The sequence below is a fragment of the Myotis yumanensis genome, unplaced genomic scaffold (genome assembly GCF_028538775.1).
Source record: "Myotis yumanensis isolate MYYU_CA2020_CCGP unplaced genomic scaffold, mMyoYum1.0.hap1 SCAF_23, whole genome shotgun sequence".
Taxonomy (NCBI): Eukaryota; Metazoa; Chordata; class Mammalia; order Chiroptera; family Vespertilionidae; genus Myotis; species Myotis yumanensis.
In genome coordinates, this window is record NW_027223774.1 from 10,275,626 (window position 1) to 10,290,141 (window position 14,516).

Sequence of the window (14,516 nt, forward strand, 5' to 3'; positions counted from 1 at the left end):
GGGGCACAGTCAGGAAATGGCCAAGTGGACTGGGGCGCCGAAAATTGGAGGGATCGGGGGATGCGGGCCACCCGGGAGGCGGGGCCACCCGGGGGAAAAGGAAAAAGTTCCTTAGTGAGCAGGGGGGCCGGGGCCGGGAAAAGTTGGAGGCGGGGCCAGCTGTCAGGGGCGGGCCAGGGAGAGGTCAGCGGTAAGGCCCTGGACTAGGCACGGGGCGTGGTCTGGCCTCGGTTACCTGTGAGGGGGCGGGGCAAAGGGGGGGGCTTTGAAGGCTGGACAGGGAGGAGGCGGCCTGGGTCCGGGAAGGGGTGGGGCCGTAAGGAGGTTTGGGGGGATGGGGCCACAAGGGAGTGGGGTACACGCCCGTGAGGAATGAGGACTTGCTGTCTGTGGGGAGGACATCTGGGTATGGAAGTATTTCCAGGAAACGGGGGCCACCGCTGGGCGAGGCGACTCCTAGGGGCTGCACCTGGGGAAGGGCCAGCAGCTGCAGGCGTATGAGAATATGACCGGCACATCTCACTGGCAGATGATTCTGGTCCGAAAAAAGGGGAGTTTCTTCTCGAGGGGGAAATGCATGTTTCTGATCTTGTGGATTTTTTTTTTCTTTCTGCAAGTGGGAGGTTTATGGCCCTGGCCGGTTAGGCGCAGTGGATAGGGCGTCAGCCTGCGGACTGAAGGGTCCCAGGTTTGAGTCCCGTTGAGAGCACATACCTGGTTTGAGGGCTTGATCCCCAGTTGGGGAGAGGGGGGTTGCAGGAGGCAGCTGATCAATGATTCTCTCTCATCGTTGATGTTCCTCTCTCTCCCTCTCCCTTTCTTTCTGAAATCAATAAAAATATATTTTTTAAAAGAAGGAGGTTTATGAGTTTCAATATCTGCACAAGCAGTCTTCTCACCAAGTATTTGGATTTCCGTTCCAGAACAGCAGACAGGAGAAGAGGCGGAGGATCAGGGAAGGGACAATTTTGCCGCCATCATGCAGCGAAGCATCATGTAAGGAAACCTCGTCCTCCTTCTCGTCTTAAACTGTCCGAGTCTCTGCTTGTCTCTGCAACTCTGCCTTTTCTTAGAAAAACTCAGGTTGGCATTTTCCAGAAGTTGATCAGTATGGAAACCGGGGAGTGAGTTGACTAAAACATGTTAGGTGCAGGGTTCGGAAGGCCTAACCGGTGGTTCTCAGGCCGCGGCAGTTTCGCCTTCCACATCTGGCAGTATTTGTGGTTGTCACAGCTGGGTGAGAGGGGTAAAGGCCAGGCTGCTGCTAAACATCCTGATGCAACAGAGAATGGTCTGGCCTGTCACGCAGGCATGCTGAGGTGGAAAAGCCCTGTCCCAAGGCAGGGCTCAGGAAAAGCAGAAAGGGGATCACTTGGCTGTGTCGTTGGAACCTTCTGGAGTTAACAGTTGGATCTAGTTGCCAAAGCTTTGCCCCTGGGAAACCGTCTCTCCATGTTTCAGCTCTGCCTGCTCTCACGTTGCGTCGTGTTGGCAGGTCCTCTTCCTCGGGCTCTGGCACCAGAGAGTTAGCAGTCCCAGGGGGAAGAGGCTGCCCCCTCCCAGCTGTTCCAACAGTGTCTAGGCTCCTGTTTCCATTGGCCCAGCTTAGGCCCCATGCTGGTCCCTGATCCGGTCACAGGGATGCAGGGCTCTGATTGGCCAGGCCTTGGGGCATGTGCCCGCCCCGGTCATGGGTGAAAGGACAGGCCTATGCAAATCTCAGGTACTGAGATAATTTGGGGAAGAGGCCTCCCAAGAGAAAAGTGGAGGGCTGTTACCAGGAGCTAGACCAGGGGTGGGCAAACTTTTTGACTCGAGGGCCACGATGGGTTCTTAAACTGGACCGGAGGGCCGGAACAAAAGCATGGGTGGAGTGTTTGTGTGAACTAATATAAATTCAAAGTAAACATCATTACATATAAGGGTACGGTCTTTTTTTTTTTTTTTTAGTTTTATTCATTTCAAACAGGCCATAGTTTTCCCACGGCTGAGCTAGACAGACCCAGACCTCACATCCACCACACAGACCTGGGAGAGGGTGGCTCAGACAGACCCCAGGCTGGATTTTCTCACGTGATGAGGAATCTGGGGCGAGTCTGTCCTTGGCTAAGTGCTTAGTTAATACTTGTTGAGTGACAGTGGGGATGTGGCATATCAGGTGGAGTTAGGGCAGAAAAATAAGCAGAGTGTTGCCTCCTCATCTGGGCTTCGGTTTCCTTATCAAAAGGGGGTTGTTTGGAATCTCCTGTCACATGGAGGATGGGAACTGGCGTCAGAAGCTGTCGAGGACATCATGGATCGGGGGAGTTATTGGTGCTGTTTCCATTCCCTTTCTTCCCCCTCCTGTGCTCCTCCAGGTCGTTTTTCCATCCCACGAAAGAGGGCAAAGCAAAGAAGCCAGAGGAGACGCCCAGCAGCGCCAGAGAGACGGAGCCCCCTCCAAAGCACGTAACGGGCCTGGGATGTGGTGAATTTGTTCCTCTGTCAGTCAGGACTCTTGGCTGCAAGTGTTAGAAACTCAGCTCAGACTATCTCAGGATCTCAAAGGGAATTTTTGACTTCAATAACTGGAAGTCCGAAGGGTATGTCCAGCTTCAGGCACAGCTGTATCCAGGGCCTCAGAGCTGTCTTCAGGGCTCTGTTTCATGTCTTTAGAGCAGCGGTCGCCAACCTTTCAGCCCTCACAGACCAGTTTGAAGCAGTGGTTGCCAAGCAGTGGTCTGGACCACCGTGAGGTCCGAAAGGTTGGCGTCCGCTGCTCTAGAGCAGACTTTTTACGAGGCAGAGAAGCTGGCCACTGGCCTCATTTTGATGCCAGCTTATCAAATTCATTGATTTTCAACCTTTTTCATTTCATGGCTCACGTAAACTCATTACTAAAATTCTGAAGCACACCAGAAAGGGTATTTTTTGCTGAACTTACAATTTTAATTCATTCACAATTGATGGCTGTTGTGCTTTTTTGAGAATTTAAGGGAAAAGAGGTCAGTGCCCCTTGTGCTGCGCCAGCACGGCTAAGGGTGAACCCAGGTGGGGGCGGTGAAAGGCTTAGAAAAGACAGACAAGAGAATGAAAGCTGGGTCTCGGTGGGACGCTGCCCTCTCGGGTGGAGAGAGACACCGACAGCGCCCACAAGCCGTGTCTTTATTTTATAGCAGATGCCACGAGGCAATGTAAGGGCGTGATCAAGATGTTTACAACGTTCTCTTGGGTTTCAATCCCACTCCACTACATGCACCTGAACTCTGTCAAGCCCATATCACTCAGGCACGTGGGGCCACGTGTTCGGACCATAGATTCAAGCTTATAGCTATAGCTGTTGGCTATAAGTGTGCTGGGAGGGCTCTGCCCTCCAAGCTGGGACTTGCACGTGGCCACGAGAGGACTGTGCCCTCTCCTCAGTCCAAGGCTTGAACCTGTCCAAACACTGGAGCCGCATCCCACAGCCCCTGACGAGTCAGGTGCTGCATGTTTTAAAAATTCTTGCAGCACATCAGTGTGCCTTTTGTGGCGCACTGGTTGATAATTGCTGATCTAAGAAGAGAGCAATGGTCTCTCCTCCAGCATCTACTGCACAGGTTCATGGGAAGGCCCTGCTTGGGTCACATGATTACCCCAATCAGCTTGCCCAAACACGAACTCAATCTAGATTTCGTTCATGTCCCCAATTTGGGACTCCGGGCAAGTAACTTTACTTCATGTGTCCCAGTTCCTGGTGTGTAACAGGGTATCTTAATCTCTGTTAGGCATTGTGTGTGGGTCCAATGAATTAACGGATGTACAATGTGTAGAGTAGTACCCAGTTCATGCACTTACAGGCTCAGTAAGTAGCAATAATCAAGTAATATTCTTTTTCAACACTCTTGATTTTCAGATCTGCCCCCGTTGTGTATACATAGCTATATATCCTATACTAGAGGTCTGGTGCATGGATTTGTGCACATTGAAAGGAAATTAATTAGAAGAAATATTTTAGAGGCTGGGGAAGGACCGAGGGGAGGGAGATTGGCCGCCTAGGGAGGGACCGTGGGAGGGCTCTAGGGCGTGTCCGGACAGTCTCACCCAGTCCCGATCTGTGGACTTCAGCAGAAAGCTAACCTACCGGTCAGAGCGTCTGCCCCAGGGTGGTCAGTGCGCATCATAGTGACTGGTCGAAAAGTTGAACGGTCAGACACAGCATATTAGGCTTTTATTATCCTAAAAACCTAATATGCTAAGTGTCTGGTCTGGTCAGCCATTCAACCAAAGTGTAATATGCTAATGATATGCTAAGGTTGCTCAACCGCTCGCTGTGATGTGCACTGACCACCAGGGGGCAGAGAGTCGACTGGTCTAGCATGGATACCCTAATGTGGAATTATACAAGGTGATTGTTAATATGTCAACTCAGAGAAGTAGGTAAAGTAAACATTTGAAGTCTTTCTAGAGGAACTACTTTTACGAGTTTGAGGTATATCCTTTCTTCTGTGCCTATAAACATATGTGCACCTACCAGAGTTATTAACACATAATAGGTGCTCAATAAATATTTGTGGAGTGTTTCCCATACTTACATATTGCACAGCAGGACTGTCATGTTGGTCGCTAATCTAGCCCAAGTAGCTGGCACAGGCCTGATATATACCAGATGCTCAGTAATATACACCCTTATTTTTAAATAGCAAAAGCTGAGTTATTATATATGCAAGTTGCAGGTACATATTGGCAAACAGATATGTCTTACACTCATGGACTCATACTATACATATTCATTTTTTCAAGAAATATCTATTGAGTGTCTTCTACGTGTCAGGCACTGTCTGGATCCTGGGCTTTAGTGAGCAAAGTCAACAGCAGCTCCTCTCCTGGTGTTGATCACCTGCTTTTTTCCTCATGAGAATGTCCTTTAAAGCCCTTCTGTGATGCTTTGTATAAACCCACTTTGTTCTTTTTGATGGTTCATAAAAAGAGGGTGCCATCACTGACCTAACTAGGGAGCTGTCTCCATTCATCATCCAGACTATGGGCTCTGGGAACGCAGACACCTGTAGGAATCAGCCTTGTTCTCGTACCGTAAGCGACCTCCACACTGCTCTGTGTTTTGACGGTCTGTGCCTGTGTTCTTCACCAGGCCGGGCGCTCCTCAGAGCCAGTGTTGGGGGCGTAGTGGGGCTGCATAGGGCTGGTAGGCAGCTCTGTGCTAGTAGGTTGCCTTGAGACCCAGGTTCCCTCCTGACCCACCCTCCCAGCCCAGCCATGCCCTCGTGAGCATTATCAAAGCAGGCCAGCAAGTTCAAGTTCCAGGGCTAAGACAAGGTGAGGGCAAGTTGCTTGTCAGGCATGGCCACTTACATTCTATTGGTCAGAACTTACGAGGTGACCATGCGTAGCAGTAGAGGAGGCTGGGAAGTGTAGTCCCTAGTCGAGTGGCTGTGTGCCTAGCTATAACTCAGGGGCTTGTATGATGAAAAGAAAGAGGGTTTTCAAATGGATGTTGAGGCCAGTCTCTACCCTAAGTAGGGACTCCACTTGCTCTCCCATCACAGGGTGGGCACATAGGAGGCCTCCAGAGAGCCATGATAGATAGAGGGATAATTCAGAGGATATGCCTAGGCCTGGCTGGGAGGCTCGGTTGGTTAGAGCGTCATCCCAAAACACCAGGGTTGCTGGTTTGATCCCTGGTCAGGGCACATGTCAGAAGCATAATAAGTGGAACAACAAATTGATATTTCTCTCGAAAATCAATAATAATTTAAAAAGAGTATATGCTTAGGAGGCCCCTAGAAGACGTTCATTGATGGTTGAAAGGAAAGGAAGGAGGCAGACATGGTGAAGGAGCTGGAGTGTTTGTCTGGCCCACTCTGCCAGCCAGAACACCCCCATTTCCCCCCCTTCTAGGGTGGCGCTGAAGGAGCGGAACAGAGTGGTGCCTGAGAGCGACTCTCCGGTGAAGAGGTCGGGCAGGAAGGCGGCCCGGGTCCTGTGCAGCGAAGGGGAGGAGGAGGAGGACGATGAAGCCATCACGTCCCCCAAAAGCCAGGTAGGTCCCCGTCAGCCTGCCCACGTTTACGGGGAGCAACCCTAATTCCCATTAGCCTTCGGAACCGAGTGCAGCCGCTGCTCAGGGGGGCCCTGGAGGCATGCCCCAGGACGGGGAGGGTTTCGTGGTCGTGCCCTGGAGCAGGCGGGCGGGTAGGTCTCCACGGTCCTACGTCCGCCTCAGTCGTGGGACCTGGGCAGGCCCCCTGACCTCGGTGCGCCTCACCTGTGACATGCAGCTCATGGTGGCGCCTGCCTCTCAGGGTGGCTGTGAAGAGGATGGGCGTCAGCTCACATACGGATCTGAGAATAATGCCTAGAAAATGTCCACTGGTGGTTGAAAGGAAAGGAAGGGCCCAAAGACACGTAGTCTCTCCCATCACCACAGCTTGTCGTTACTCTACACTTTGGCTCATTTCCTTCCCATTGAAAAGTAATTTAATGCCTGCCCTGGCTGGTGGTTCAGTGGTTAGAGCGTCAGCCCGAGCACCGAAGGGTCTCAGGTTCAATTCATGGTCAAGGGCACGTGCCTGGGTTGCAGGTTTGATCCCCTGCCCTGGTCGGGGCATGTGCAGGAGGCAACCAGTTGATGTATCTCTCTCACATCCATGTTTCTCTCTCTTTCTTTCTTTTTCTCCCTCCCTCCCTTATGGGGCGCGGCTACAGTGTTTTGGCTAGGTTCAAGCCTCGGACTAATGAAAGGACAGGGTCCTCTCATTGCCACGTGCAAGTCCCAGCTGGAGAGCAGGGCCCTCCCAGCACAATCATAGCCAACGGCTGTGGTTGTGAGCTTGAACCTATGGTCCAAACACGTGGCCCCACGTGCCTCGTGCTAGAGTTCAGGTGCATGTAGTGGAGTGAGGTTGGAGCTCACGAGGATGCTGTGAACAACACGATCACGCCCCTACTTTGCCTCGTGGCATCTGCTAAAAAATAAAGACACGGCTTGTGGGCGCTGGCGCTGTCTCCTCATCAGGGAGCAGCGTCCCACCGAGACCCAGCTTTCATTCTGTTATCGGTCTTTCCTTAATCCTTTCACCCCCCCACTCAGTTCACCTTTGGCCGCAGCCCTCCCTTCATTCCACTCTCTAAAAGTCAATGGAAAAATACCCTCGGATGAGGATTAACAACAACAGAATCACATAAACGTATTATGTCGCAGTTCTGGAGGTCGGGGCCTGACACGGGTCTCACGGGGCTAAAGTCAAGGTGTCGGCAGGGCTGCGTTTCTGGGATACCAGGAGAGAATCATCTCTGTGCCTTTTCTAGCTTCTAACGGCCCCCTTCTCTCTGTGTGCAAACATGGCAACGCTGCCCTTCTGTAATCACGTCTCTCTCTCTCTCCTGCCTCCCTCTTGTACTTTCTGGCTCCTGTGATTGCATTGGGCCCAGCGGATGATCCAGGATCATGTCCTCTCAGGGCCGCTGGTTAACAACCTTACTTGCCCCTGCAGCCTGGATTGCCCTTTGCGGTGCCTCCACTCACAGATCCCGGGGATTCGGACAGGGACCTCTTTAAGAGCTTGGACTTGGCCTGAGGCTGCGAGGCCGCTGAGGAAGGGTTTGAGCAGGAGAGGGAAGAGGTGGCCTTGGCTTCTGGGTTCCCTGTGGGGCCCGTGGGGAGCTGTGGAGTTGACATTCAGACCTTTCTGGTGCAGATGCTGGCTGGTGGGTGCTGGGCCTCTGGGTTTGGAGGAGGTGCCTTGGGGCCTGGGGCTCAGACCTTTGAGGAAGGGGCACTGGGCAGGGGCTGCCGGTCTCCGTGGGGCAGCAGGCCCTGCAAGTGTTGGAGGAACTGGAAGTTGGAGCCCCGGGCACCTTGTGCTGACATTCCTGACACAGAGCAGGAAAGGGGGAGCGGATGGGAGCTGAGGGGCAGTCACTTAATCCCTGGCACAGGGCCCCGTATGAAGATGAGTTAGTAGTTGAAACCAAGACACAAATAACAGAGGCTTAAGCAAGGTAGGGCTCTCTCTCTCATGAGCACAAAAGTCCCGGATTGGCGTGGGAGTCTCTGAGTCGGGTGCTCTTGTCCAAGGGAATATCCACGTGGGGAAGGGGGCACTCCCCTTTCCACTGATGAATGCTGTTGGGACTGAGGGAAGTGTGGGTTATTTCCCCTTACCTTGCATTGTGTAGAACTGGGGCATGGCCACACTAGCCAAAAGGGAGGCTGGGAAGTGTAGTCTTTAGTTGGGCCACCACATGCCTACCTAAAAATCAAAGATTTTGTCACATTAGAAAAAAGAGTTGTTATTGGTGTCCAGGAGAATCTGGGACCATGAACTCTACATGGAGGGTGGAGTGAGGGCCCCCGTGAGAGGGGCCGTGGCCTGAGCTGGGGCTGGGACTGGTGGCATGGAGAGGAGGAGTGTGGGGAGCGGCTACAGTGTTGGGACAGGGTCAAGCCTTGGACTAATGAGAGGGCACGGTCCTCTCATGGCCACGTGCAAGTCCCAGCTTGGAGGGCAGAGCCCTCCCAGCACAATTAGAGCCAACAGCTGTTGTTGTAAGCTTGAACCTGTGGTCCGAACACGTGGCCCCACGTGCCTGAGTGATGTGGGCTTGATAGAGTTCAGGTGCATGTAATTGAGTAGGATCAAAACCCAGGAGAATGCTGTAAACATCTTGGCCACGCCCTTTGCCTCGTGGAAACTGGCTATAAAATAAAGACACGGCTTGTAGTCCGAGGCGCTGTCTCCATGCGAGAGGGCAGCGTCCCACCGAGACCCAGCTTTCTTCTCTTGTCTTTTCTAATCCTTCACCGCCCCCTCTCGGGATCACCAAACCTGGCTGAGCTGGTGCAGCACACGAGGCGCCCAATCGGGGGCTGAGTGTGCCATGGCCATGCCCGCCCGCCACAGGGGAGAGACACAGTCCCTCTCTGCTCTCAACTTTTGGGAAATGAGATAGCTCGGCGCTCTCTCTCCTCCCCCCACTCCCCACTCTGTAATTGCTCTTCCTTTCTTCTTCCAGAAGCCTGCCCCCAGCTCTCCACAAGTCTCCCCTCCCGCTCTTGTCACGTCCCCTGCGAGCAGCCCTTCCCTCTCCAGCACCTCTCCAGCAGCGACCATCTCCCTGTCAGGGATCCCGAAGCGGCTCACAGGTAAGGACACACCGGCCTGCCCTTGCAGTTGCTTGTCCTTGTCCCACTTGGATTTCAGCACCAGGCAACTGTCCTCATGACAGCTCTGAGCTTGGCCTTGTGGTTAAGAGCGCAGCTCCACCATCCACTGGCTGTGTGACTGGGCAGATGGCTTCATTCACCTGTTTTTATCCCTCTTTTCAGTGTAGATACTAGAAGATTTAACATGATGTGTGTGGCTCGCATGTATTTTCATTAGATGATGTGGTATAAGGAATAACAGTGGTGACGAGGGCTGTGGGAGCGCAGAACTGAGCCCGCCCAGAGGAGGTGACCCGGAAGACGGGTTAGGGTTCGCTGTGTTGGGAAAGGGCCATGGGAAGTGTTATAGCCGAGAACAGCATGTGCAGAGGCCAAGAGGTAGAACAGCGTGGTGTGTTTGGGGAGTCCATACGCTTCAGCATTTCTGGAGAATACAGTGCAATTTGGAGAGCAGGGAGAGTCTGAGGACGAGTGGGGAGGGATGAGCTGAGGAGGAGAGTGGGGGCTGGCTCCCCGAAGGCCCTGCACGTGAGGCTAGGGAGCCGGGCTTTAGCCTGGGAGCTGGAAGGGCTGGTCAGGCCTGCGGGAGAGGTGGTCCTAATGAAATAACTGAGTGGCTCGGGGCTGACACCAACATTGGCTCAGGGTGTGTCAGGGATTCATTTTAGAAGAAGTGACATCTGAGCTTTGTTGAAAAGGGCTGGGCCACTAGCTCAACAACACGTGCAAAAGCCCAGAGGTGACTGCGGAGTATTTGGGAATGACAGCCATTCAGTGATGTTGGTAAAGAAAGTGGGTTGTGTGGCGTGGGAGTTAGAGGGTCAGGTGGAGAGAAGTTAGGGAGGATGGGAGGACAGAGTGGACACTAAAAGGCTTTGTCCTGGAATGGGGGGCGGGGAATGTGGGAAGCTTTTGAGCAGGGCAGGGACCGTTTCCACCACAGCTGTATAGGTCCCTCTGGGGTCATGGGAAGGAGCCCAAAGACCAGGGAGAAGGTGACAATTGATGAAAATCATTACAGCTGCCTTTTCCTCACCATGGGATCTCAATTTAGCATCTTCTAGAAACAGGCTCTGAAACTCTGACAAGGATTCAATGCAGACCATTTCTTGGGGAGGTGGGAGGTGCAGAGAAGACAGACAGTGATTCAGGGAAGGGGAGTCGGCCCATAAAAGATGTGTTCTTAGTTCGGCCCCCCCCCCCCCCCCCCCCAGGGGCGCTGGAGCTTCATGTCCTGGGGAAGCGCTGGGAATTGGCCTAAATGTGTACAGAATGATCTGCCGGAAGTGCCAGGAGCTGGGTGCTTAGTCTTTGAGTGAGGGAACTCCCAGGGTCTGTTGATTCCTGGTGCATCGGGCTTCTGAGGTCCTGGAAAATGTGTCCAGGACACACGGAGATGGTCAGCTCCTGGGGGTGCAGGGCACGGAGCGCGTTGGCTGCAGTTGGGCCTGGGCTGAGCCCGTTGCACCCTTGCTTGCTTTTTGGGATCATTTCCATTCTGCGGATGTGGGAGAGAGGCCCAGAGAGATTAAGTAACTGCTCACCGTCATACAGCCAGGAGGCAGCGTGAGCTCCAGGGACAAGGCTCGCACTGGGCAGTAGCTGTGGGCAGGAGGAGAGGGGGGGACCCAGAGCCTTTTCAGGAGCCCCATCATAAGGGGGTCGGGGTGGGCGTGGTGCCGAGTTCTCCGGGGCGGGGCAGATTGGCCAGCGAGTCAGCCACACCTCAGCCTTTGCCTTCCCAGCTCGAAAGCAGTTTTCTAAACGGAAGATTCAGGATGTCCTAGAAGAGCACAGCACGGACAAGGGCCAAGAAGCCAAGAGGAAGAAGGTGGAGGAAGGTGAGGCACCGGGAGGAGGGGGGTGTGTGTGCACGTGTCTGTCTGTCTGTGTGTCTGTCTGTGCATAGAGGGAAATCTGGAAGGGCGTGGCCGATCTGAGAGGACAAGGTGTTAGGACCCCACTGATTTGATGCCTGTGTCCGTGAATCTAAATACGTCTGTCAGACCCCACACACCAATATGGGGTTTTATTAGGAGAGCATTTGGAATATATTCACTTGGCTGTCTCAGTTTAGTTTCCATACACAGTTTCTCACTTTTTATCGTTACTTTTTGGAAATACGTTCCTCTGAATGGTCCCCTTTTCCCTTGTAAATTTCACCAGGAAGCAGAGGCTCCCACGTTTCCCCAGTCCCAGCGGTGTCTGTCATTTTTTCATGGTGCCCTCGGCCAGTACCAGACCAGTCCTGTTTGTTAACACATTGCGTACCGCATAGGAATCTCTAAGACATACGCCAGGGACCGCACGTTTTTGGGCAAACTGCACGTTATTTAAATCATCATAATGCACTTTAGGTGTTGTTTTTCAATAATTATAACATTTTTATTTACAGAAACAATTAAACAATTAAAGTTCCTAGTACTTTTTTAACGTATGGTACTGCGTAAAACATTTTCCTCTATGAAGAAGGACCAAACAAAATTTACATAAGTATCTAGATTCGCTCCTTTTTCCATGGGCGTGAAAAACGAGAACACTCGTGAGCGGTCCGTAACAGATGGCTCGAGAAACACGAGACAACTCCTGAGCGGTACGAAATGTGCTAAGTAGTGGATATCCAAATCATTGTTTATGTTCTAGGAGCTCGGGCACTTGAGGAAAATAACACACATACGTGGAGAGGAAAATTAACGTTTCTATTTTATTCTTAAGTAGTCACAGTGGTTTATAATAGGATGTCTCCTGGGCGCTGCACCGCTTCTCAGACTGGAATCCAGTTGCAAACTGCCACCCTCATTTCCTGTTTCCTTCCCCATGCGGATCTGTGCAGTGCTTGGTTTTTTATCACAGCAACTAGTGAAAACCAGCTTTGCAAAAAATGTAACATCAGAAACTGCAAGGAACGTGACCCGATACTGAAAACTAAAATACCTTGACGTAGTAGTTCATCAGTGTGGAGCACAAGTCCCCAGTTTCCGTTGAAAGTGTCAGGTATCCTGCTGTGTCCCTGTGAGTTCCTGCATCTTGGTGACAGAGCTGCAATGATCAAGATCTGATCGATCGATCCTTTGGGGCCTGAGATTAGCCCAGCTGCAGCCTTTGCCACTGTCGGTTTATTTGTTTAATAAAAGGTCTTTATTAAGCTCATCTCTCCCGGGGGAGCGTTCATTTCCTGTTGGCAATTTTTAGTCAGTACTGAATTTTACTATGAATTAATTATCAGTGTCTGGGGATGTGGGGGTGGGTGGTTTTTTCTACTAAGATAAATTTTTCCCAAGTTTATACAACTTTATTGTTTCCCTGATATGATTTTTTTTCAGTTTAATTTTTTTATTATAATCTGTAATAAGTTATCACATGCAACTCCTATTATGTGGTAACTAATTCTAAATTAATTATAAGAAAAGGCTGGCCTTGCTCAGCTGCACAGGTGAACACGGGATTGGCTTCTCTTGGGGGTCCCCACCTCCCGTCCCTTTACAGCAAGATGTCAAACTCAAAGGCTAACACGGGCCAAGTAAACGAGGCATGCGGCCCGTGGGCCTCGAGTTTGACATGCTTACTTTACAGACACTTGATTGGCTCAAAGAATAAAGGGGCAGAACGTCTTGGGAGGTGAAATGTCCTTGGGGGTCAAAGTGACTTTTTGCCTTCTCGCTTCCTGTGTGTCCTCAGAAGCAGAGACCCCAACAGAAAACCTCCCAGAGCCGGAAGGGGCCAAAGAGAAGAAAGCAGAAGAGGGGGACCTGCCCATGATGCCCCCCGAGCCCCAAAATGCCTGCAGTGAGTTTCAGATCCTCTTCCCCCTGCAGCCCCATCTCTGCTTTTGGGGTCAGATGTCTTGGTCGGACAGTTCATTTAAATGAGACGTAGATTCTCAAGTGTGCTGTTTACATGTGGATTCTGGGTTTTATTGTTGTTATTTTTCTGCATGCACGTGAGAAAAAAAAGAGCCAGTCATCCTGCAACAAAATACATCTCAGGAATCATCGGTACTGAGTGTAATTAGTGGAGCGATAATTTTTAAGTTGGACAACCAGGCTGACTGCAGGGTTTAGAGGTCAGCCTGCCCCTCACCAGCCCGCCATCCGGTGTCCGTGAGCCCCCTGAGTTAGGAACACCCGTGGGCCGTTTCAGGATGCAGAGTGGCACCTGATTTTCCGCAGCTGCAGAAGTGGGGACATTTTCTCATCGGGCTGCGGTCTTTTTACCCTTTCCATAGGTCTCCAGTGTGGGGTTAAATGCTAGGATCCCATAAGTTAGTACCGACAAAAAAAAATCAGGCTCAAAGCTTTCTCTGGGCAGAGGAAAAGGGCAGAATTGGTGAGGTTTTCCATTTAGAGCAGTGATTCTCAACCTTCGGGCCCTTTAAATACAGTTCCTCATGTTGTGACCCAACCATAAAATTATTTTTGTTGCTACTTCATAACTGTAATGTTGCTACTGTTATGAATCGTCATGTAAATATCTGATAGGCAGGATGGTCTTAGGCGACCCCTGTGAAAGGGTCGTTCGACCGCCAAAGGGGTCGCGACCCACAGGTTGAGAACCTCTGATTTAGAGGGTCAGAATGACCTTGGGTTAAACAGTAAAAAGCTTCAGGGTGGGAACAGTTTGCAGCATCATCGTCTGACCTCTCGCTTTAGAAGCTGAGCCGCCGACAGAAAGGGGTTCAGAGCCCGTGGTGGTGGTGAAGCAGGAACCCCAGGACGAGGAGCAGGCCAAGCCGCCCCCCAGAGCTCCCAAGATGCTCAGCAGTTTCTTCAGTGAGTTTCTCTCCTGCCTCCCCTCCCCTGGGCGGTGCTGGGAGGAGGCGGGCTGGCCTTTCTCCAGAGAGAGCTGCAGGTCCGTTGGCTTCCTGTGTTAGAAAGTCTAATGACTACATCTCCTGGCTTGTCACTGGCTATTGAGAGTTGGGGAGGGGTGTGGGATGGGGGCTGTCAGAAGGAGAAGGACCCACAATTTTCTGGCTTCCTTCCCAGCCCCCCGGAAGCCGGCAATCAAAAAGGAAGTGAAAGAAGAGGGGCCTGGCACCCCAAGAAAGGAGGCGTCCAAGGGGTGAGTCAGTGTCTTGTTGAGTAGAGAGGACAGTGGATTGGAAAGGATCAGGCAGCGAGTCCAAACCGCTTTGATTTTACTCTTAGCCTCCAAAAAGGAGACAGATAATCACAGAAAATTTTCAGCTTTAATTATACTAATAAAAAAAGTTTGGGGGATTCTTAATGTCAGTTTTGCACCCCAGTGGAGACCTAAGTGAGATTAAGTGGCTTTATTTCAGTGTGTGACTGCACTGCAGCCAGCTCCTTTTCTTTCTTTTTTTTTTTTTTTTTAACCTAGAATGTCGCAGCATTCAGACTATAGTGATGAT

The 14,516-nt window shown here is 51.6% G+C and overlaps 1 protein-coding gene across 1 annotated transcript in view; it reads left to right on the forward strand.

The window, feature by feature from the left end:
- LIG1 (DNA ligase 1) overlaps positions 1 to 14,516 on the forward strand; it is a 37,088-nt gene that overhangs the window by 630 nt on the left and 21,942 nt on the right. The window contains exons 2-9 of the mRNA XM_070401496.1: positions 924 to 996; positions 2,358 to 2,444; positions 5,878 to 6,019; positions 8,995 to 9,124; positions 10,891 to 10,986; positions 12,824 to 12,931; positions 13,795 to 13,914; positions 14,131 to 14,206. Coding sequence (XP_070257597.1) covers positions 980 to 996; positions 2,358 to 2,444; positions 5,878 to 6,019; positions 8,995 to 9,124; positions 10,891 to 10,986; positions 12,824 to 12,931; positions 13,795 to 13,914; positions 14,131 to 14,206 — 776 coding nt within the window. The 5' untranslated portion in view covers positions 924 to 979. The remainder of the gene's footprint in view (positions 1 to 923; positions 997 to 2,357; positions 2,445 to 5,877; positions 6,020 to 8,994; positions 9,125 to 10,890; positions 10,987 to 12,823; positions 12,932 to 13,794; positions 13,915 to 14,130; positions 14,207 to 14,516) is intronic.